The sequence below is a fragment of the Sinohyriopsis cumingii genome, chromosome 7 (assembly GCF_028554795.1).
Source record: "Sinohyriopsis cumingii isolate HCF-2022 chromosome 7, ASM2855479v2, whole genome shotgun sequence".
NCBI classification, from domain to species: domain Eukaryota; kingdom Metazoa; phylum Mollusca; class Bivalvia; order Unionida; family Unionidae; genus Sinohyriopsis; species Sinohyriopsis cumingii.
Window position 1 is genome coordinate 112,778,218 of NC_142967.1, and position 26,017 is coordinate 112,804,234.

Consider the following 26,017-nt stretch of genomic DNA (forward strand, 5'->3'; position numbering starts at 1 on the left):
AATGATACTACTAATAATTGAATGTACGAACGGAATCAAATTTAATGATATTCTTTCCGCGTTTGGCATGCAGAACTCCGAATCAAGCGGGTTGGGATATGGGTTCGAATCCTGGTATATATCATTCAATTTGGCCACAGTGGTGTGTTCAGTTGCCTCGGCACAATGTGACCTGTCATTTGATGGTGTGCCATAAGATAACAAACAATGATCGGCAGTATGACTGTATCTATGGAAATTAGTTCTGCATCACTGTATCTACACCGAAGAAATATTCATCTTAAAAAGTGCGAGCATTTATCGAAATCTCCATGGCAGAGTAGCAAATTGTGCTGTGGCACCTGCGGTGGTGGTGGTGGTGCGATGATAGCATTTGTTATTTTGACTTAACCCAGCCAATCCTAATTAAATTCAAGCTTTTGGCAGTGGGAAAGTCGAGTTTTAAGATATGTGGTTATTAGGTGATTTACTATAATTTATATTCAGTGACAAAATATGTGCTCACTAAATGCATTCTTCAGCAGTTATGTCATCTGATATAAGATGCAATTGGCAAGTGTTAAATCAGGTCTAAATGTTTTGACCAAAAAATAACATTCACTCTCCAAGGACAAACTTTTAACTCAGGCAGGGATTAGCATCACCCACAGATTGGTGAAGTTTCTTTTCAGAAGTGTTTTCTTATGACATGACTCAAAAGCATATTTAATCCAGTCAAACAGATTGTGTTTATTGGTCATTCTATCAAGACCTAATTTCGCGTTTCCTTCACTTCCGTCATATACTTACCATTAGGTTAATAAAACGAGTGTATTCTTTAGTGGCTTTCACGAGAAGTTGTAAGCAGTTTTGAATGAAAGTATATTTATGTACATTGGAAGTTTAAAATAATTCATGTTAGAATACTGTTTCCAACTTGATGAGTACAACATTTTCCGTGCACAAAGGAGTTTAATTGATAGAACAGTGTTAGTCGCAGCAACATGAATAAGTATATGACCCTGTGACACTGAAACAAGGCAGATCATATTTCATGAGGTAATATTTACACGTAGATGCCAAATAGACTTATATTTTATGTACATGTTGTCATGGAAGTCTTCTTTTTAGTCAACAAAGAGTTATCACTGAGTTAAATTTTTCAGCATTGTGAGATTGTAGAGCTAAGCTCGGTAACAGTAAGCACATTTGTTTTGTGAGTTGTTTGGCTAAGGGTAATATCTACTTGTATAAATTACACGAATATTAACATATAGAAATTACATTAATAATGTTCGCCCTCGAATAATTACTCAAATAATTAAATGATCATTTGATATATATATATATATATATATATATATATATATATATATATATATATATATGTATGTATGTATGTATGTATGTATGCATGCATGCATGCATGCATGCATGCATGTATATATATATATATATATATATATATATATATATATATATATATATATATCCCATGATCATTTGAATTATATACATTGCAGTCAATGACTATGTGCGTTACTGAAGCACTCGTTATTATTAAACTTCAATGCAATATTCCTTTTCGTCGAATATCAATACCTCTTAAGAAAATGCTTCTGTTTTGTTGTTGTTGTTGTAGTTAGGTTTTTGATATTTTTTGCAAAGCCTTCAAGCTAGAGATTGGCGGTTTAAATTTTTTAACTTTTGTAAACTTCTGTTACTTTCGTCACAAAGAAAATTCACATACTCGGAGATACTCAGCGTGATAACTTTTATAATGCCTTCGGGTCTGATAGAAATGAACGTCATTTGGGTTTTTACTCTTAGTCGACAGAACACGTTTGTTTTGGTAAAGACAGGTAGAAATTTTTTGAGAAGAATGATTTTTTCTCACTTGATTCATGTTTGCTGCGAGAGGAACCACGTACGAAAACTGTAGAAAAGAACCAACCCCCATTAAAATTAACCTTATTACGTATAAAATACGATTATATTTTCTTTGGCGTTTTTTCTTTCAAGTTGTATGTATATTTTTGATAACCGCACAACAATTGCATTATGAACTATATGATCAAGTATATGCTTAAGAGAATACACAATTGAATTGAGTTGTGGTATTATTTATAATTCTTCAAAAACAGACCAATGCTATGACAGTACATTGAAAAGAAAGAGAAGATATGACATATCTACCTTATCTTGGAACGTACTGCAGGTCGATGTTTACCGAACTAAAGAAAAGACCGCATGAATATACAAAAAGTAGTTGACAGTTTGTGACTTGCAGAAAGAAAGCAGAAAATAACATTTGTTTTAGACGGTGGCAGTGTAACCTGTAATGCTGTTTAAATTTAAACTAATTAATACAAAATCAGTTATGTCTCCTATTGACAAAGGGCTACACAGGCCATTTAGGATAATTAGGCTAACACTAAAATGTGCGACATTTTTTGGAACATGATTATTATCAAAGATCGCATCTAATATACTGCTTCTTCCTTTGATGTGATACAATTATGTTATCAACAAAACAGCCTTTGATTAAATGCATGGCCCCAGGGGGTCGAGTGATCTACAGCGCTCCCTTTACCGATTACTGCCATCTGCGAGAGTTTCAGTTACCTTAACTCTTCTATTCTCATATAAAATACCCAACAAGAAACATATATTTCCTCACAAAGCAACAGCGTTCCTTCGTATTATCTTTTGGATCATACAGTGACTCTACTATTCTGACTAGGATCAGAAACCAATGTAGCGACCTTACAAATATCCGGACGACAATCACCTGATTGATAATCCCTTATATAAGTCTGGTGTGCAAGCGCAAGGTATATAGCATAATATTTTCATTTTGCCCTCTAGACACAGATCAAACACAAAATCTAATATTTAGCCTTAACGAAATGTTGGTTCCATCTATTCAAACACGTTTCTATTGGGCTCACCTGAACCCGAAACTGAAATTGTTTTTTAATATCTATATTTTTCGTTCACAAATAAAATGACGATACAAAGCGTTTTAAGTAAAGTTTCTTCCTTAGATTCAAAATATAAAGGGATTTTTTTTTCTCAGACAATGCAATGAAACATTTATAGTTGATGCAGTCGTATTGCATACTAAATGTTATTTTCTACGGGAAGGGCTTATCTTACGCTGTGAGAAATTCTTGCCCGACCCGTTTTGCATAATTTATCAAATAAACTGTTTAAATAAAACAGAATTAATATACAGTGATGTTATGTATCTGATCGAACGATATTCATTTATTTTTCAAGGAATTTCGAGAGGATAATTTTCGAGAGTTCTACTGCAATATAAAGTTGAAAATGTTTAAAGAGGATTTCAGGTAAGTTATTCATATTTATTTCCACTTGTTTTCAGTCTTAAGATAAGTAATGATTGGATTTCACAATATTTTGACTAAGGATGTACGGAGAGATCTACAAAATCATGTACCATAGTAAATTTAAATTTGATTTATCTGTTCATATACTTGTTGGAAGCTAGATACCCATCTCCTAACTTACTCTGACCGTATAGTATTAATTGTTATGTATATACATATCCATCTCCAAGCGGATGAGTAACGTCTCCCTTTGTGCCTCCTTGTTTTAATTGGAGTTAGATCCCCATTTCTTAGTGAGAAGCTCGGGATATTTAATTATTAACCTAAGTCCAACAAAATAACCCAGTCGGGCACATATAATGTAGTTCCTATTGATTGAGAGGACATGTTGAGCTATCGCATGGATTCAATAATGCGGCCAATTGTGTGTGTGTGTGTGTGTGTGACCTGGGTTGTTAACGTAGCTTTAACAATTTGTCAGTCATAATGCTACGATGTCTGCTGTGTGGCAGTTCATCGTGATGTCTTTCACAGGGGCATAATGCCGCAGACATGTAGTATGATGTTCCACCCAGTCACATTTTCCTGACACAAGGATGACCGGTCCTAACACTAAGCTCTTAATACCGAGCGCCTAGCGAGGCAGCTGTATGTACCATTTTTATAAGTCTTATGTACGACTCAGCTGGGGTTCTAACCCGCGACCAGTGATTCCGGTATAAACAAGTCACTCCTCGTCCTCCTTCCCTGGGCACTTTTCATAACAATACATCATACAATCAATGAGGCTGTTGACATAATTAAATTACAATTGTTGATTGTACTTCAGTATTTGTGCACACTTTTTATGGAACCAAAACCCAGATGAATTGATATCGACCGAGTTTTTAAATGATTTCTAACTTGAACCTTCTTAAACACAGCAAAGGACGTCCGATATAATTTATATGGACCCTCTACTAGAAATGATAATTCAGAGAGCATGTGCAGATATACATTCCATACAAAGGTGACAGAGGTCAGGTAAAAGCTTATAATTGACATGATACCAGGCAGACTCCAGAGGCAAGGTATGAAGAAGAAGACTCGTACTATTGTGTTCATTACATGCTACACAATACAGTTCACGTGTATACCTACTAACGACTGAAATCTTTTGTCTGACAAATCAATCCTACATATTGGGAATTTGGAGTGTCAAGAGACTTAGAAGATTCTGACACTAATTTATCAGCAAACCAAACCCCCTCCCCAATATAACGTTTATATTAAATTGCGTTGTAACGAAATATGACGCATTCACAAGGGTTAGGACAATACCCTGACGTACTAAGGCTTGTACTGATAAATAGGTTTGAATAAAACGTCACTTCATACAGTTTTGAATCAAATCTCAATTGATACGCCACTGTCCGTACACATTTGATTTTTTGAGTCTATATTTTTAAATTTATCTTAAATCTAGTTTTAACGTGATAACAAATACTGGGTATTTTCAAACAAATACTGTCATAGGCTGTACCACGATAATTCATAAATTGTCTCGATAATGTGTTTAAAAAAAGTATATTTTTATTTCTGGGACAAATAAATATGAATAACTTTCGAAAATTGTCATTGTCATCATTTTGCTTAGTAATCTTCGGTTTAAATTAGTTATACAAATTTATATATGTTTTTGTACCGACTGTAGATATTAAACATTTTGGTTGGTATTTAGATATTTTTTTTTAGAAGCAATCCCTCATGAACTCCTTTCCTATTACGTGACTGTCGTACATGTCACAATTACCAGTCATACAGATTCACACGTTTCGAATCATTATACATCACAAAGTTTGGAATCTATTAGTTTCAATAATTGAAATGCAATTCATATCTCCGGTCTGTTAGATTGATGATGAGCGAAAATGCCTGTTAACATCAGCAGAACACGTAAATGTCAAAGAAACAAAGAAGAAATTGTTAAAAAAAAGTATATATATATATATATATATATATATATATATATATATATATATATATATATATATATATATATATATATATATATATATATATATATATATATATATATATATATATCTGTGTGTGTGTGTGTGTGTGTGTATGTATGTATGTATGCATCATGCAGCCAATACGTAATAAGGATGCAAAGAGTAATACATGCATTAGTCCTACCCGGAATTATTCGTGGACACTAAAGACATCACAACACATGCCATACGTGTTTTGCCCTCATTTTTAAATCTTGTCACATGGAATACAAGCCAGCAGTTCACAGAATAGCCGTTTGTATAGCTAAATGCTGTACACATTTAAAATTAATTTCATAAGCCATTTATCAAGAATTAAGGCCAATTAATGCTGCATCATTATAACTCCACCAATATATGTCGTATCAGAGAAAGGAGTCCGAATAAGACAACTACAAAGTAATAGTTGATGAATACTTTATTGAAAAGTATAGAGGTCCAGCACAACTACATTGTAATCTAAATGTTAAGAATCCAATATATATTTAAATATTTAACATAGGTGAGATGGCATTGATCAGTAACGGTGAGAGCTTTAGAGCACTGGCCGTTTGGGCCCCTTTCTAGAATATCAAGAGTAAAGACGGCAATGATTGCCCTCATTACAGTTCCTCTAGCAATTGGTTCAAAGATATTTATCAATACGAATAGACAGACTCATTGGAAAGTTATAATAAAACTAATGTACAACCAATCGAAAAAATGTAATAAAAGCGCACCAGATAATGAATAAATGTATTGGATTACCGTATGAATAAACACACTTTTCTAAGGTATTGAATAAACACTTTTCTAAGGTATTGAATAAACACTTTTCTAAGGTATTGAATAAGCACTTTTCTAAGGTATTGAATAAGCACTTTTCTAAGGTATTGAATAAACATACTTTTCTGAGGTATTGAATAAACACTTTTCTAAGGTATTGAATAAACACTTTTCTAAGGTATTGAATAAACATACTTTTCTAAGGTATTGAAAAATAATGCTACTGAATACCAAACTGACACATTAAGAAATAGAAAAAGAGAAGTGAAACTGTGCAAATATGAAAATACATATTTTAAACTTCAACAAGGTAACGAGCCAACATGGCGACAACGTGAAAGTATTTACCAACACGGATTATCTGCATACGTGCTATAATAGTATAAAATGAAATATTTATTTTTACCACAAAAGTGATTGAAAACATAAGATATATGGAAAACCAATATCCAAGAGCCAGTTTATGATATATAAATACAACAATTTTCCAACCTTTCATTTAAAACAGGCATATTGGTGGAAAAGTATGTAAGGGAACTGTTCCGTACTTGTGTCATATGCTCTCCAATTATGTCAAACTTTTTCATGCACATTCCCTCACATAGGGAACTTTTCAGAAGCAAAAATAAATCTGAAATTTTCGTTTGTTTGTGAGACATATATCTTCCATATGTTGTGATCATATCTATCTAGTTGAAGTTTTATAATTTATCATAGAATTTAACGAACTTGTGCTGTTGTCTCAAGCGCATTATAGAAGTTATTATTACGTATGACAGAACTTAAGAATTTGTAAGCTTCTCTCAAGCTCACTTCGGAAAATATGAGTGTTTATTAGATTGGCAAATTATACCCATAAGTGGTCTATTTATTATCAGATTCATAAAAGTCACTATTTATTAGAAGATTCAATTCATCCGTTGCCGAATCGAGTTTTCCTCTGTGAGCTTTAGATTCGTCACGATTAAATATTTTTGATAAAAAATACTTCCTGTGAACGCTAAGGATGCGGGAGGTCGTGGGTTCAATCCCCAGCCGAGTCATACCAAAGACATAAACATGGTAGTAACAGTTGCCTCGCTAGACGCTCAACATTAAGAGGTTTGTGTTAGGACTGGTCGGCCTGGTGTTAGAATAATGTGACTGGGTGGGACATGATGCTAAATGTCTGCGGCATGATGCCTCAGTGCTAGACATCACTATAAACTGCCACACTACAGGCATCGCATCGATATGATTGAAATGTTTTAAAAGTTACATTAAAAATCTAAATCACACACACGCGCACACACACACACAATTTTCTTTATCACAGCCTTACGTAAAAATCTAACACAATAAAATCCCCAGGACGTGGCTCATACGTTCGAGTCCAGGACATGCTAAAGCTTGTAAATAAGGCTAGACCTTGAACTCAAATATAAGTAAACAAGTTATTTTTCACTTACAAAACAGGTCAAAGAACACGAGATTATTCAGGTAGGCCAAACCTCTACCCTCAATTACGGACAAAGGACAAACAGACAATACAAATATGCATAAGATGTGAGGAGTTTTGCGTGCATAATTGAATTGTCATGAAAATAGATTGGAAAGTGTAGCTACAAGCAGCACTATTCTCTATATTCAGTTTAATTAATACTGTATTATGTATGCAAATATTATATGTTACTTTCATGATTATTGATTGTAAGGGTGATTTAGCAGACAATCTACTAAATCTTTGTGGTTTTGTGGTCATTCGACATTGGCGGGTTTAGAAGAAATCTTGTCGACGAATTTCATGGGTCTTGAATTTAACTCATTTGTTTCGCCTATGCAATTCCGGATCACATGATTTCTGATTGCTTAGCTGTTAAAAGACCTGACCTTATTTACAAGTTGGAATGTTCTTTAAACGAATAATTGACCCTCATCTTGGTTCTGAAACTGTGACTTAGTTTTTTATATGAGGTAGTGAATTCTTTGGGATTTACTGAGAATTAATTTAAAGACGTTTTGTATTATATCGCTACGATTCCTTTAGCATATATAAAACTATTCAATGGCACATCAGCAATATAGATTCGACTTAATTCGGAACACCACTGGAACTCATTTATAATACTCTGAACTTTTGGACTTGTGATAGAAGTTTTGGGATTATCTGGGATTTAATTCACAATACTGGAAGCTCTTTTTTTAAAAATTTTCACTTTGTATACTAGGGAAATAAATTGTTCGTGAAGGTTTACAAAATTTGCTGGATTTCGCTTTTTCTGTTAGTTTCTTTAAGACAAGAGAGTCGTAACAGCTGAGACAACCGATAGGTAATGGTCATGTGACACGATATTAGTGATGATATCTCCTGTTTGCCCAATGATCAATTAAGCCATAGAAGAACGTTGCTGAACAGCATGACACTACATTCAGTACTCGACTAGAATAGTCAGGGTATCATCCTATAACCATATTTTGCTACAAGCTATCATCTTTATTTCGCGGAAGATGTTTTTATAACAAGAGAAGTAATTTCAGGACACCGTTTAATATATGAATTATAACACTTCATGGGAGAGAATACTGAAGTATTATTTTACGAGGAGTTATTTTTATACGACAAGCATGATTATGTAATATCGACTGAAAAATTTAAAAAAAAGAAAAAGCAAACAAAAATTTGAACGGCAAATGATGTGTACTGGTAAAATTTAAAGGATATAAAGGAAATAAAAACATCTCCTAATGCTTATTAGCCGGAAGAAAATGTTTCACCGAAATAATCTTAGCGAGGTAGAGCTCCAGCGAAGCTGTTTTAAAGTACCCTTCAAAATATTGTTGTAGTTATATCCAAATATTTTCATTATATAAATGGAACCAATTATCCGTTATCGGCGTTGTCAAGTTAAGCCTATTAATGAAAGGTAATGTTGAAATATTAATGCACATGTAAAGACAGTATACTGAAGGAGACAAACAAATGAGAGAATGCAACCAAACAAAGATCACTAATGACTGCGAAACAATTATATAAATTCTATGAATGTTCTATCAGGAAACGTAGATTATGAACAATTACATAAAATTGTAATCAGCATATGACACAAAAGTTGGTTCGTACATAACTACCAAAATCTGACTTGAAGAGAACAAAAATGGATTGTAAATGAGACGAAAATGTATTGTCGCAAGAATGTTTCTTGATTCGTTTAGGAAACAACAAATAAAGGCAGATTCGAAACTGGGAAAGAAATAAAATGCAAATTTCATTTATTTTTTTGAAGATGTTGAAACATAGTTATGGAAAATAATAGGCAGAAAAATAGGCTTTTAGGTTCAGACAATCCAATCTAGGTCAAATGATTCAACTCGTAAGAACGGAAACAGATAAAGATGGAGATGTAGATTGGTTGTTGTAGTAGTAGTAGGGTTTAACGCTATATTTCAGCACACGATAGGCTATACATGGCGGCCAGCATTAATGGTGGAGGAAGAACCCGGGAAAACCCCAGAAAGAACCACCGACCCACGAGAAGCTACTGGCAAGCTTTCTCACATACGCATGATGTAGATTGGTAACACAAAACACAAGCAAAGACATAATGTACAAATTCATAAGTCTGAATAAAGTTCGAAGAACTACTAGATAAATTAGATTTACTAGAAGGACAATATGACCAAGACACCTAGTATATATGGTGAAGAAATGCATAAATATAATAACGCTGAATACAATACATCAAGGTCAAGTTCATATATGATGTACTTACACGTTAACGGTTGGTACCATCCGATATCCTTTCGAAACGCTAAATAGGCTTGTAAACAACACATTCAATTCAATTAATGGGTACAGTAATCATTTCTTGGAGTACAGCTAATTCATTTAGCGTACATTTATAATTTGAGTTCGAAGTACAAACTAATTTTGACCACTATTTTAAAAAAACTGTTCTTCGGTAGGAAAAATGAAACACCCGATTTCCTAGGACAATTAAGCTCGATTACAAGCAAAATTGATAGAAGATAAAAAGGATACGAAACATGCCTGACGTAAACTATTATTCACGTTAGAAATAAGAGAAGGAATTTTTTTTGTGAATCTAAATTTCAATTTATATACTCATGAATGAACAAATAAAGATACAAATATAATTTATACTTGACTAAGAGCCGTGGTTAAAATCATGCATATAATTGTATAAGTCCTTAAGACAAAATATAATTTAATACTTTGAAACAAAACTCTTTTCTAAATCAACGAATAATGCTGATTTTGAAAACCAAACAGAAACTTGAAGAAAGGAAAAAAAAATATTAAAATATACCTTGACGAAGCGAAATATTTGAAAATCCTAAATGTATTTTATTGTAAAGAAAGATAGTGAATAACGAAGATAGTTGGTTTAGAAACTAAAACAGACGAATCAAAATTATGATGGATTTACGGTGCCAGAATCAAACGAATTGCTAATGTTTGACCTTTAATAAAACAAAATAATAAGCCAATAAAGCGACAAAATGATGTTATTTGCCAATATGGATTCTCTGAGTATCAATGTTGCAATTAAAAAAAATCCGAAATCTCATAAAATAAAATATTGCATTTTACATTACAATCGAGTATAAACATCGCAAAATGGATGGGAGAAAATAGATAAAATACAGTTTTTTTCTTCATTGATAAGATGATTGATATATTGTCAGCAAGCGGCCTGCTAAAAGGATTCGCACAACTCCAGCTGTAGGGCTGAGTTTTTGATGGTAGGAATATCCGGGGTGTCCGGTGTTGTATACCTCCCCCCTAAAAAAAAAAGTGGTATCACTTTTAGAACAATCACGGAATGTGAACAATGAAACATTATTAAAACTTCCAATTTTCAGACCGAACGAAATGATTTGCTAATTACACCCTACTTAAAAAATCAGCTCCCACATTTTCTGACCCTCGAATTTCCTCTATTCGAAAACTGTATGGTTGCAAAGACAACGCCCAACGCATCAATCTTGCATTGGTGACCTTTGCTTTATTCAAATATAAAAGCGGCTGATGGTCCGTTTGCAAGGTAAACTCCCTCCCAAAAAGATATGTATCGAATTTTCCTATTCCCCATACTAAACCTAGGCACTCCTTTTCAATCACGGAGTACTTTTCCTCTCTAGGGAGCAATTTCCTACTTGCATAAGCAATGGGCAATTTCATCCCCCCTTGCTCCTGTAGCAAAACAGCCCCAAGACCCGTATCGGACGCATCAGTCCTCATTACAAAAGGTTTATCTATTTCCGGCAACTTTAAAATTGGTGAACTTACCAGTTTGTGTTTTAGAGTGTTAAACGCTTTTTCCTGGCATACACCCCATGAAACTTTATTCGGTTGCCCCTTCCTAGTCAAATCCGTTAATGGGCTGGCAATAGCCGAAAAGTTGGGGACGAATTTCCTGTAGAACGCGATTAGACCTAGGAAAGACCCTACTTGTTTTTTTGTCTCTGGTCTAGGGGCATCCCTGATTGCTCCTATTTTATCTGGATGAGGTTGCAACTGGCCTAGTCCACTTACCAGATGTCCCAAACATTCCAGACTGGAATACCCTATGCTACACTTAGTAGGCCTAACTGAAAGATTTGCAATGTGAAGTCTATCGAACAGATCCCGTAATACCTTAACATGTTCATCCCATGTATGCGTGTAAACAAAGATGTCGTCTACAAAGCTGTCGACGTTTTCCGTTCCGTTTAATAATTTGCGCATGAGACGAACGCACGACGCACCGGCGTTGACTAAACCGAAAGGCATAACTTTAAATTGAAACAGTCCTTTGGGAGTCGCGAATGCCGTCAACTCGCGGACATTATCGGCGATGGGTATCTGCCAATATCCCTTGCTTAGATCTAATTTGGAAATGTATTTATGACCTGCCAATTTTGAAAATACACTTTCCATATCTGGCATTGGTTCTGCATCAAATACGGTGATCTTGTTTAATTGCCGAAAGTCAATGCAAAACCGGTTGGTCCCGTCTTTCTTTCTGACTAACACCACGGGGGACGAGTATGGGGAGTTTGAAGGTTCGATCACTCCCTGGTCTAACATTTTCATCACTTCTTCACTGATGGTCTCCCGTGCATTAAAGGGTATCGGATATCCTTTAATCCTGATAGGCTCAGTGGTATTCAATTTGATCTCGTGTCGAATTAGACCCGTACAACCTGGTCTGTCCGTGAACACATCTGGATATTTGGACAAAACCTCCATAATCTGTACGTTGACCCTCCGATAACTCAGGGCATACATTTATCTGGTCAATACTTTCTTTACCGACGTCCATGGGGTATTCAAGGGGTATTTCTGTGCTGGAGACGAATTCCGCTTCGTCACCAGACCTATCCTCTATCACCGCAACGCATACTACATTCAAAATCCCTTTATCAATCGTTTGTCCAGGTCTCGCTACGTAGAGTTTAAGCATATTGGCATGAAATGTCTTGGACTTCCCCTCCATATCAATGATATAATCCATTTCGCCTTTCACCTGTCTGACTTCATATGGCCCTTTCCATTGGACTAGCAGCTTGTTGTTATTCGTTGGGAGAAGTACCAACACTTGATCGCCTACGTCAAATTTTTTACTCCGAGTTCCTCGGTTGTAGTACTTGGCGTACCTACGACTAGATTTCGCGAGTTCGTCTTGCGCCATTTGACAAGTACTTTCTAATCTTTCGCGCAAATCAACTACGTAATGGTATGTGGTCTGAACTTCTTCGTCCGCGACCTCGTCTGTCCACAGTTCACGAAGTATGCGCATAGGACCACAAACTGTCCTACCGTACAATAGTTCAAACGGGGAGAAACCCAAGCTTTCCTGAGGAACCTCACGATATGCGAACAGAAGGGCGTTCATATATCTATCCCAATCCTTCGGTCTTTCCGCACACATTCTCCGCAACATTTGCTTCAATGTGCCGTTGAATTTCTCGACCAATCCATTGCACATAGGATGGTAAGGTGTTGTGCGTAACTGTTTAAGGGACAACAACCTACTAATTTCTGCCATAAGATCTGAGGTGAATTGCGCTCCACAATCCGTAAGAACCTCTTCGGGCACTCCGACCCTGCTGAACATGTCTACGAGCGCTTCGGCTACACGTTCGGTTTCAATTGATGGCAAAGCTATGGCTTCTGGATATCTGGTAGCGTAATCTACCAGTGTCAAGATGTATCGGTTTTTCCGATCTGTATGCGGAAATATTGGTCCTACAATGTCGATGGCTACTCGTTTGAACGGAGTATCTATCAAGGGCATCTGACCTAACGGTACTCTAGTTACCCTGCCCTTAGAGATCGTCTTCTGGCAAACGTCGCACGAGCGACAGAACCGCGCTATGTCGCTATTGACGCCAGGCCAATAAAATTCTCTTAATACCCTATCCGTTGTTTTCTTTACGCCTAAATGACCTGCCATACTCGACTCGTGCGCGACCTTTAATACATGTGCCCTAAAGTTCTGGGGAACCACTAATTGCAAGAACTTCCTATCCGATGTAGAGTATTCCCTGTACATTAAACCCTTTCGAACAAGGAATTTAGAGGAACCCCCGTTCTTACACTTTCTCACGGTACCCGTTAATGCCTTCTCAGAGGTTGCACGTAAAGACGCGTCACGTTTTTGCTCATTTTGGAATTCTTTGCGGGATATATCAGCAATGGCTTCCGGTACTTTTAACTTACGCAAAGGTTTATTTTCCTCCTTTACCTGAGCCCTAGTTTGCACTGCCTGGATGATAGGGAATCGGAAATCTGCTATGGTTGGGAGTCTAGAACCCGGTACGTTGCCAATCGTCAGTTCATAGATCGGGTTGGCTACGCATAAAGCTTCCACAGTCCCGGTCAAAAAAGGTGTATCTATCATTATCCTTGCAACTGGAACGTGGTCGATTGTCTGGTCAAGCAACATGCAAGGTGATTTAAACCCAAGCAATTGATCATCGCGGACTAAGCTCCGTTTCACGACTACAGTAGTGCATCCCGTGTCTCGTAGAACGGTGACTTCTTGTCCGTTAACAGTGCCGTTTGCGGTCGGCACCCGTGCCTCTGGAAAAATACACGTGCCGATTGATTGGATCACATCGCGACTGTTCTCTGAACGCACCACCGGTTCACGCACCGCTTTCCGCTTAACTTGCTGGGAAACATTAAGTTTTCCATTTACCGATCTTCTGCCTCTAATGGCTACCGCTACTTTCTGGACTGGTCCCTTCCGCTTAGGACAATAGTGGGAGATATGACCCACTTCCTTGCAAATGAAACATTGCATGTCACTCCGCTTCCCCTGGTTACTCCTACCAGATTTTTCAGGTTCCCTAGGTTTTCTGTCGTTGACCCGATTCCCACCTTTGACATCTCGCGTGATGACATTCTGCGAACCTCCCCGAGCTTCGGCGAACAAATCCGCCTGTGTGGCCATTTCATGTACATTTGTGAAGGATCTTTCCTTCAAGAATAAATATAACTCCTTGCCACAAGTTGTTAACAATTGGTCACGAAGCAAGAAATCGACAAGACCCTCAAATGTCTTGACGACTTTACCACATTCCACCCATCGCTGCAAATAATTGCAAGTCCTACTGACGAACTGTGTGAATGTTTCGCCTCTATCTGGTTTACTATACTTAAACTTCTTGCGAAACCCTTGCTCGGTTAGTTCATATTTCTTGAGAAGTGCCTCTTTCAACACGGGGTAATTGAGCGAATCGGCCGTGGATAAACGCGAATACACGTCTAACGCTTTACCTTTCAATAACGCGCTAAGATGGAGCGGCCAATCGTCTTTCTTCCATTTTTGTACCGTAGCATACCTCTCAAACCTATTTAGATAACTATCCATATTATCTTTATCGTCTTCAAATGGGGCAATTTTGGACCTCTCAGTTTAACATCATGTTCCCCCTCTTTTTTTAGCTTGCAATAGCTCAGAATTTCTTAGATGTTCCCTCTGCCGATTTCTATCTTCCCCTTCTAACTTCTCCCTCTCTGCTTCTCTTTCCCATTCTATCCTTTCCCTCTCAGCCTGTTTCTCTAGTTCAATCTTACCCTTCTCTAATTCTATCATTTCCTTCTGGGTTTCCCTTTTTTCCCTTTCTAATTCCCTCTCTAATAGTTGTTCCCTTTCAAATTTTTCCCTCTCTAATTCCCTCTCCTTTAATCTTTGGTCCCTCTCCCGGGCTTGTTCTTCACGAACGAAATTTCTAAGGGACTCCCCCTCATAACCAAACTGTTTCCCCAGTTCTTTCATAGAAGTCATTTCAAAAGTTTGGTGGTGACCAACCTTAAAGTGCAGTTTTATACAAACCACGTAATTACCACAAACCGTATTTTCTTTCACGAAATGCAACAAAAATATTAAATACAAAAAATAACGTAAAATTAGGTATCTACCTAACCTTGGTGCTTTGTCAAACGCATCTGAAACACACAAAAAGCATACAAATATAATAAAACAATTTCAGTGCTCTGTTATATCCGAAATGATCCCACTTCTGACACCATTTGTAACAAGATAACCGGGTGGGATATTTCGGATTAACAACAGAACACGTTTTGACGACACAGATATATGGTTTAATGTGGCGATTTATATGAGTAGTGGATGATGAAGATGTGTGCGTATTTATAATCCAAATATTGGATCTATTTAACAAAAAACGCACAGTTTCAAAGATGAAAAAAATATACAAATAAATTTAGGTCAGTAACCCTAAACACAGGATAAATGACTTCACAAATGATTCAATAATGGAAAGATGAATATAGTTCACTCAAATAGTAAACAATGTAAGTCTTTACACATAGTAAAAAATGTATTCGCTCAGGTAGCGAAATTATGTCACTAAACAAGAACGGATATACAATCTATCCTTCCAGTCCTGAATAATACCCTGGGTCTTACTAACCCAAAATTAGCATACAGCTAAAAATACATGTGTGGAGATGCACTCCGTCACCCGTGCACCTTATCCGCTCCACAGCTCCTCTGAATCAATTTCACAACCAATATAGACTCCGGACCCTCGGAATACTATGATCACTTGAAACATTAGACCCTCCGGATACTTGAAATATTAGACCCTCCGGACCCCCTGGTCCTTTGACGGCTCTACAACTGGGTCACCTTAGTCACTCTTGACATTCCGGACGCTAGACATTAGACGCTCCGGCACCTTAAACGCTCCGGACACACGGACGTTTCTACCCTCTGACAACACCGGACACCCCGGATATTCCTACCATCAAAAACTCAGCTGAAAATATACCCGATACAGTGTACTAAACTTGTTACAGACATAACGTAAGGACGTTATACGTGGTAAGTTAAAAAGATTATATTATAATGGCAATTACAAAACAGAGGTTCAATAGTAAACCTAACCCTGCTTGATAAGACAATAGTAAACAATTCTTTTAAAAAATGTAGCTTTACATTACCAATATAAGTCCTGCACTACGTCGCAACAAGAATAAAAAATGCACGCATTATGGTGTGTAACGAAAACTATAACAAACATGCAAAGGCAAATATGGTAATACACTAGTTATCACTTAAAACCCAAAACATTACCTACCCCTACAGCTGGAGTTGTGCGAATCCTTTTAGCAGGCCGCTTGCTGACAAAACCATTAGTATTGTAAAGGTCCTTTACATGTAGTAACGTATTTATACCTTTAGAATTTTCGTTATTCTTTATCAAAGGCACCTTGCACGTGTGGCACAGGACGAATCGTACTCACGATTTCGAAATACAATAGACCCTGATATAATCACCCTCGGGCATCGTTGTACAGCGAAAAGGAACGAAACCCGAGTACATGTATTTAATTAACAACCTTTACACCATTCCGTGACATATATCAATGAAATAATTTTGCTATCTTAGAAGGAAACTATATACATTTAGAACAGAGATGATATAAGAAACTTACGCAAGGGTAGTCGACATCTGTTGTGAGAAATAAATCTTTTTTTTATAAATAACACATAACAGTTATCAAATTATAGATTCAGAAATGGATTTAAATGCATAATGCAATATACAATATCGTGATAAATGTTGTCTTTCTTATGTTAGAGATATTTGTTAGATGGCATGCATACTTTACCGTTTGACTATAATAACTTGCAAGTTGATCTAGACCATTGGGAGTCTAGCTAGTCTTTTTCATGCCCTTTAATGCAATGGATATTCCAACCTCATTGAAGTTCATTTCCGTTGTTTTCTTTTAATTTGCTAGATACTTTATCCACAAGATTTGAAGGTACCACATCATTTTAATTTAAAAACATCAAAGAAAAGACTATTCTAGATCTGACACATTGATGAAGATTATGAACGACCGAGTTATACTTTTGTACTGTTACCCATACATATGTATCCTGATGCCTACCACTAAACGCAAGCTTTTATTGAGTTCGTTGCTTTCTAGTTTTTATCAATATTCTCACATGATCTATGAGAATCTAAGTAAAACTTTTCTGGTATTCGCTAATGAGTAACTCTAACAATTCATTTAATTTATTATTAGAATGTATTAGAGTTACAGTGTTGTCTCTAAAAATACAATTTATTTTGTGTCTTATAGTACATAAGATATATAAGTAGTATATTGATAAAGGGTTCTGGCTCTCCAAGCTCTCTGCGTGAGCTAGGCGAGTGAATCCCTTATGAATCTATACTAATAGGGTGTTTGGTGTTTTCCACTTGTGTGATCGATGATGGCTCTAGCTCGCTGCGTTTTGTCTGGTACTGAGTTATAGATGCCCGTGTGCGAGTGTGTGAATTGCATTTCGTAAATATCTTTGAAGTTTTCACAACAGCTAGTCTGTATCGGTCATGAGCCACGTGGCTTTGCCTTTGTATTACATTTTGATACAGTCGTAGGGAAACTGTTACACGGGCATTTGAAGATATCAGTGACGGCCGCAGGTTTCTGGATTCGAGAGCGACGACCTCTTTGTAAAAATTCTCGTGTGTAGAAAGGCATCATTTGCAATAAATTTATCTTGTCATCGCACATCATTGACGATTTCTAATTTGTTCGGCGTCTGTTGTTTCACATGGTGTTTCCGAACACGCTATTGTTCATAAGTTTGGAGACATTTTACCAAAGTCTATATTGGCTATTGTCTTGTTGTGTCGTGTTGAAGTCGACGTAGGATTTCATCTACAGTGACTGACGAAACTTGAGTGCGCGATGAACTTTATCGACAACGAGTCCGTGTTGGAGAGCGTGTCAACTTGTACTTGGATTTGTTCGCGAGATTTGGTACAAGGTTTTTACTTTTTCGTCTCCGAGTTATAACTTATGTTTTTCTCAATTGTTGCTGAGAAAACAAGTCATTGGTGAACGAGGACGTGTCAAGCACAGAACGGATAATTGTTGTGATCGTCTTTGAGATGCTGTGGATCAGTGAGATCGACTTCGACATAATATCTCCATCCCTCATTGTATCCAACTTATTTTTCCTTGATGAATTGCTAACCGGTGATCCACTGAAAATCTCCAACGGGAAGTGGTTGTGACATAGCCCAGTCATAGAAGTTGTTTACGATAAATTAGATGATCTACGTGTATGGCTTTGTGGGATTGTATGATGACATGTGTTTTGTTTATTTTTTTGGCGATGGAATGTTTTTGTGTAACAAAGGACATTCTCCCAAGAATCATTTGCTCGTTGAACATGAACATGTCCGGATCGGTAAAGAGTTAAAGTTGGACTTGATCCCCGATGGGAAATACCAGGGTTGGTCCGGTTGGTAATGATCCAAACACGTGTGTCTGAAATGGTCGAGTAAGTCCGCTAGCATGAGTACGTCCGTTTTGAGATACATTCCTAGCTCGCTGGTGTTCATCATTGGTGGTTTCAGAGAGATTATGTGTGAGTAAAAGGTGTCATTTTGCGGCAGTGATGTTTCATCAAATCTCGACCACGCATTGTTGTACTAGTAGGGATAAATTCATTTTTCTGGAGTAGTTTTCATTTTTAGGATCGTCTTCATCGAGATGAGTAAAGGTTCAGCATGTGTTAGCAAATTTTATGCTCTATGTAGTGTGATCGTCATAACCGGCTGAAGTCTGTGATGTACAAGAAATGGTTTAGGTAATAACGTAAATTGATACTGTGTTGTGAGGCCGTTTTGGATACCAGTACTGAATAGGCCACAAACTGTTTATCGCCATCTTTCTTTACATTGAGTGCACAAACGTTGACTGATAATTCATCGTTGAGCGCTTCAAGTTTAGTTACATCTTTTACCACCGCCGAAAAGATTAAACAGGTGTTTTTGATGGTATGAAAATACGGCATGTACTTGGAGACGCGATTGACATTGCCCTCTGCTCAGATCGGTGATGTAAGGAATGTTGTTGCGCCAGAACAAGAACAAAACACCTGCCGAATTTATCGAAGAAGGTCCCACTATAATTCGAGAACACCCTATAGCGTTTGCTGCAGAAGAATACCCATCTCGTCATGACCTATTAGAACCAGAGACCGCCGATGTTACCCCCTAAAAATGGACTTGTTTTGTAAATCAAGAGAAGCATGGTATAACTAAAATCAGTGGTGAATATGAGGTATAAAAAATAATTTGAAAAGCAAGTCGATGAAGCTAGAATAATGCCATTACCTGGAGATATCTTATCGTCCGAAAACATACCATTCAGACCACCGCATAGTGAGGAAGAATGAGCAGCCGGAAGTGGCCTTGCTATTCGCGATCAATGTCAGCGATTCAGGATAAAATTTGTCCAAATAATATCCTCCCTGATGTTGACCGACTAGAAAATTTTAATTGATGAAAGACGAGCCGGCAATGATTCCCACGAAATCATCAATGAAGCAGCTGATATTTGTCGACGTTTATATAATGGCGGCGCCATGGACATCAACGTATATCGGGCTCTGATGATCGATTAAATTACCGACTATTATTACTGTGACTAATCAGTTATGTCGGCGATAACAAAATAACATGGTTATGCACAATACCCAACGTGAATCTGAAAATCTCAGAGTCATAAATTCAGGATTACCGGTTTATATCGCTATCGACGGGGATGAACTCGGCGAAGTTATTCGCTGTTTATTTAGAAGGATGGTCCTCAAAGTTATTCCGATTGCAAAACAATTAGGCATGAAAACGGTCAAAGTTGTTTGTGATTAGGGCAATAGCACTGTTTGTGATGTTGCTGGTGAAGTACAGTCGGTGATCAAAGAGAGGCTCTTAAGATTAGTACGACGAAAAGCTCAGCAGATTCCAATAAATCTGCCCAGCATCGAAGTAATGTCAGCAAGTGTTAATAAAATAATAAATTAAGCTGAAAATGAGCGGTTGAAAGATATAGCTGGTGGGCAATCTCTGACAAAGCAAGCCGCAGACGAGACCCTAAAAATATAACTGTAAACCTAATAGCGGGTAGTGGTCTGGCCCGTCGTAGTCGGCGAATCTGATCGGTGGCCAAGATACGACCAGGTATTCTTTGCTTGCCGAGGCATTTATTGAAGTTTAGGTTAGACTTTGAGAGATATAACTCAATACGCTGAAGGTGACAAATGTGGATTCGTTAATAATGTTTTATGACATTATTCGAAAGTATCGTGTTTATGATTGAAAGTAGACAAATCCATGTATGAAAAAATGACGTCGACGTTGCTACGACGTTACTCGTTCGTGCAAGATATTCCGATGACAATTCAAAGTCTGCTGTTCCGCCAATGATGTTCTCAAATGAGATTATTGACCACTCTGACCATGTACATTATAACGTAGGACGACCAATAAATCATGCCAACACCGCTGATGCCAACGTTGCCCCAGTAGTCACCTCCGTTAACAGAAAATTTAACCTGGAATTTGCAGCACGTCGATCTGAAATGGATCCTTAAGGTAGATTCAGTTGTGTGATACCGCTGTCAGATATCGTCGGATTCTGCAGAAGTGTTAGAAAAGTTTTCTTTGTGGTCAAACATATGGTTAAGTTAGTTCTAAAGTACACTGACAACGATGCAATTTGGCGAGATAATACTGCAAATGGAGGTAAAGTAATACTAACAAAACTTGCTCTGTGCATGTCAGCAAAGGCTCCATCGCTCACATAAGAGGCGCGGTTGTTATCGTTCATGGTTTGTGGTGGTAAGTCAATTTTGTCGTGTCTGAGCATGACCACAGACTCATTTACAAACACAGCAAATTAATTTGCGTGACATAGCATCTCATCAGGGAATTTCATCACCACGAGATATATTCGTTGCGTCTGAAGGTAACACAAGATTAGAAAATCAAGAAAGACAACCAATGGTGTTTGACAGATTAGCGATGTCGACGGATTCACTGAGAATAAACAAACATCAGGAACCATCTGAAGACATAATTCAGACTGTCGAAAGAAAAAAAACACAAAAAAACACAGAAACACTGGCATGTCATATTCTGACGAGATTCATTTGCCGGGATCAGAATGTTGATTCTGCTTTGTATCTCAGCCTGATTACTCATTGCTGTATCCAATCTATTCCTTTTCGTTGGAACACCTGGATTTGTTCAGACAATCTGTCGTTCATAAGCACGTGAGAGCTAATGTTAATGATATACTGGCCGGTCCTGGTGGTTACAGAGCAATCGATGTCATACTGTCAGAATAAGCAATGCTGCTTGAAGGCTTTGGTAGATGAATGAGAGTCATAGATGCGCCTGTAGAAAACATGTAAATCTTTTCCAAACATGTAATTAGATCATTCATATTATTATAATGTGATATCATCAAATCAACGTTACTCTGACACCAGGTTAGATTAAAAAGTTGCTATCTCGATGTTTCCCGTTTTTGGATAATACGTCGCTAATATGCTCTAGTTGCCACGGTGAGATTTCCTGTGAGAGTTACTCCACTGGTAGATAATTTTCCGCCACTAAACGAGTTCAACCGTGAGCACGATATCGCCTGGTTGTAATCCGTGATAGACCATGTGGTGGAAAGTCCGTATAATTTTTGGAATTCATCGATGTCTTTCTGTACAGGTTAATCTTTGTATTATTCTGGTCAAAAGTTGATCATCGTGATCATTGGTAACTCGGAAACCTTCAACAGTCTGAAATACTATTGGTGTATCATTTCTCCTGGTTTCATTGTCGATCTAGACAGAACGATTCATGGTACAAAGTAATAGATCATAGTCGTTCTCGTGTTCAGCCCGGTATACCCTTCAACTCGTCTAGAATTATGCAATGTTGTTACAGATGTAAGCGATGACACGGAATGATCTTTAGTCATTTGGCCAGTCACGGATACATTTCCAGACATAACACCACCAGTTTTATAATATTAGTTATCCAGTGCCACATCAATATCTGCTGACGACACGACCTGAGAAGATACAAAATCCTGTCATGATGAAGCCGGTAAACCATACAGAATGTTTCCTGCCAAATGTAAATATGTTTTGTCATTCCTCCTCCGGTCAACGATAATTTAGTCTATGCCAGCCTATTCACGTGCCACCATCGTGCGGCGTTGGCATCCGGGGTGTGAACCTTACGTGGTCAAGATTGGTGATGCTGTGACCACTCATGTTTAGATTACCCTGCATGGAATCCTCGGCGAGGTTGATTTTTTTTTGTCAAGCTCATCCTAAATGTTCAACAGATAAGCTAACAAAGGAAGTGTAAGACATGGTTATCTGCTAATACTCACGATAATTATATAGAACATGAAAATCACTAATTTTGACACGAAGGCAAAAACGAAACGTAGCACAGTCATTTTTTCATGCTTGATTGGCATCACATGATTGTGGGTCAGACCGCTCGAGCGAAACTGCTCATCAAATGCTCCTGAACAATATGCTGAACTACAACCGAGTGGTAATTTACACGTTAAATGCTCATTATTACCAATATAGGGCACTGTACGAGTTTGGATACATAGTTTTATTTTACCGCGATTCGCTTGCAGAAAGCTCTGTATTCAGATATTCTAATCGCGATGATGTCTTTACCATCGTGTATTCGGATCAGATACAACCGGTATAAAAATATGATTCTGACACGCAGTGTTCGACGATATTAAAATGGACAGAGAAAACATTAACATCATCTGGGAGTAATTTTCGTGGTCAAGCGCTGTAACTCCATTTATCTCACTCAGTTTAACTACTATGTGCTTAAGTACATCCAACGGAACACTGGGTGTTTAGTACTGTTTTCAGGTATCGACAACATAGACATTGACGCAATCACAAAGGACCATTGCAGCGGCATCACCGAAAAAAATTCAAAAGACTTACGCCGTGGATACGTCGGGATCCAAGCAAACCTTTATGAAATATATCGAAAGGAATTTATGAATTTTACTTGCCAACGTATTCAGTTGTTTTATATATCTCCGTTGGTATATCAACTGGTCATTTACAAAGATCACCAGTCGTCGCCAGCGCGAGGATGTGATTAAGCAATTTATCGAGCAGCGGTAAGCGTAACGTCAACGCGCCCTCGAGAACAAAATAGGCATGGAGTCCTTTCAGTGATATGTCGCCCTAGAACTGTTCAAGCCATTTATTACTAAAAATGACGGAGCGAAAACGACGTACTATGCCGAGCAAGATCAGTTGTTGGACACACTCAAGTCGACTCATCATCAGCAACAACGATTGCTGGAAGAGTTTGTCACTGAGGTAGAGGCAGCGTCTCTTGATGGCGACGTTGACGTGATGATGAATCCAGCTACAGATAAGCCAGGAAGTCCGAACTGAAAAAATGAAACAGAAAGAAAAAGAAACATCAGCTTAGCTAAAAAAGATGGAAGAGGAGAAAAAAATCCGAAGACAGTCTTAAAAAGTTAGAAACAAATGGAAGAAAGGATTCAGTTTGGAAAAGGAAAGGTTTCAGAGTGAGTTTTCGGAAGAGAAAACAAAGAAAACAATGTGATTTTGCTAAGATCATTTTTGCTTTGAATTGTTTGGCGTTTAATATCGGTTATCAAAATCCTGCTGTTTCAAGCAAAGAATGTTTGGAGGATTTTGTAAGGGAAGCACTTCCAGAAATTAAGGAGTATGAAACGCTAGGGATCGTCTGTCAAGGACAATTACTTTAAAGTGGCAATTGCACTCCGGATATTAAGTTACATCAACCACAAGTACGGATCGTCGATTCAGCACATCAAGGTCGAGAATGATAAAAAGTACATAAACCAGCTATTCGGAAAGTTAAAAGATTACAACACCTAACTGAAGGCGGATCTGAAAGTCAGTGAAAAAATGCATCCGCTGGAGTACCATGCTCTTATTTCCCATGATAGATTCAACCGTTACAGTATAAGCATTGAAACAACCTGAAGTTTCAGCATGATTAAAGTTGTTCAGCTAAAAGAAAAATTGTCGGAGAAACGTGGAAGACGTGCAGATGTGCAAAAATAGACTTTGCTACCAAAACATATTAAAAAAACGTATAAAAAGCGGCTTGAAGAAGGGTCAAGGAGAATATGAGAAAATGAAGCTTAAAAAGGTAACTGAATTGACAATAACTGGAAAAGGTATACGCTACTACTAAAATTCAGCTACGATTGTCTAGCGTTTAAATTTTCTGGAATCCTCCAAACAAGCGGCAAATGTCGGCGTACAGATCGATAACGAGATGGACGATATCTTAAATCGTCTTCTAGATCAAAACTGATTATGTATGTACACCTGATTGAGTCACATATACTGAAATAGGAAACTGCTTTCCGAGACATGATTCTCAGCGACACCATCATTATCTTCGGTCGGTCCTGCCTCCAACGTGACTTTTTACACATAAATTAACGTGTTTCTGGGATCGCTCATGCCGATTCGCCCTGATCCATTTATTTACTATCCGATCACGAACACGTACTCCATCTCAGAAGTTACCACGTGGCTCAACGATCAACCCGGTAATGATGTCGATAATAACAACAACGTTACACACATCGTAGACTTAAAATGACGACATAAAATATTCACTGATAAAATGGTGGCAATGAGACGATCAAGCGTACAGCAACATAAGATCTTCGTTGGAAGTTTGTCTACTCTGTTTTCTTTCGCGCAAGCGGCTCTTCAAGAAAGCGGAGCGAAGCAGCTCATATTGCCGTCAAATCGGCAGAGGCTGGAGCCACTGGAGCGGCTTCTTCAGCTGCAACTGCAGTGTGACAAAAATAGGCAGCAAAATCATGCCTCAATCAACTATATCGACAACACCATTGCCGATAGCAGAGAAGGAAACTCAACTGTGAGATCTTTCCAGACATGCCAAACACACTCTTAAGAAAACTGTGGCAGTACTCAGCGTAAGACAAGAAAGAATGATACAGGATCTTGAGAGAAAGGTGGGCAGTGCACAAGTCGCACCATCACTTGGCGCCATCATGTGCAGTTATGGATTAAAACGATTATGATAAAAAATATACATTTTCGGACACAAAATATGATGTAATTTATTAACAGTTCGCTTGTTAATAATATCGTTAACAAATAGCGACGTCATGTATTCAAGATTTACGATGATACACCTAACGGCTAGAAAACTAGATAGGAAACAAGCACACGGTAAACCATTTTGGCTTATCTCGCATACAAGTACGCACCGATTGTAGACAATATCTAGAACGAGAACTCAAATGTAATATTGATGTGGCTACAAGAAACTAATCCTGTGTGTATATGATGCTCATGGAAGCCATGCAAAATGCCAGGATGTGGATAAGTGGATACGGGCACACATGTATCACTGGATGATTTCGCCAATTTGTATACCATTTCTCAGTTTGATATATCAAGAATTCCGAGCGTCTCAAAGTTTCTCGAAATCGAAATCATGTGGATCATTGGCAATCCA

At 37.6% G+C, this 26,017-nt stretch overlaps 1 protein-coding gene across 1 annotated transcript in view; it reads left to right on the top strand.

Moving 5' to 3' along the window:
* Positions 1–832: 832 nt before the first annotated feature.
* Positions 833–26,017, top strand: part of LOC149795947 (synaptogenesis protein syg-2-like) — a 109,793-nt gene continuing 84,608 nt past the window's right edge. Inside the window, exons 1-2 of the mRNA XM_089964158.1 lie at positions 833–1,038; positions 3,262–3,332. Of these exons, the coding sequence (XP_089820284.1) occupies positions 3,313–3,332 (20 nt within the window). The 5' untranslated portion in view covers positions 833–1,038; positions 3,262–3,312. The remainder of the gene's footprint in view (positions 1,039–3,261; positions 3,333–26,017) is intronic.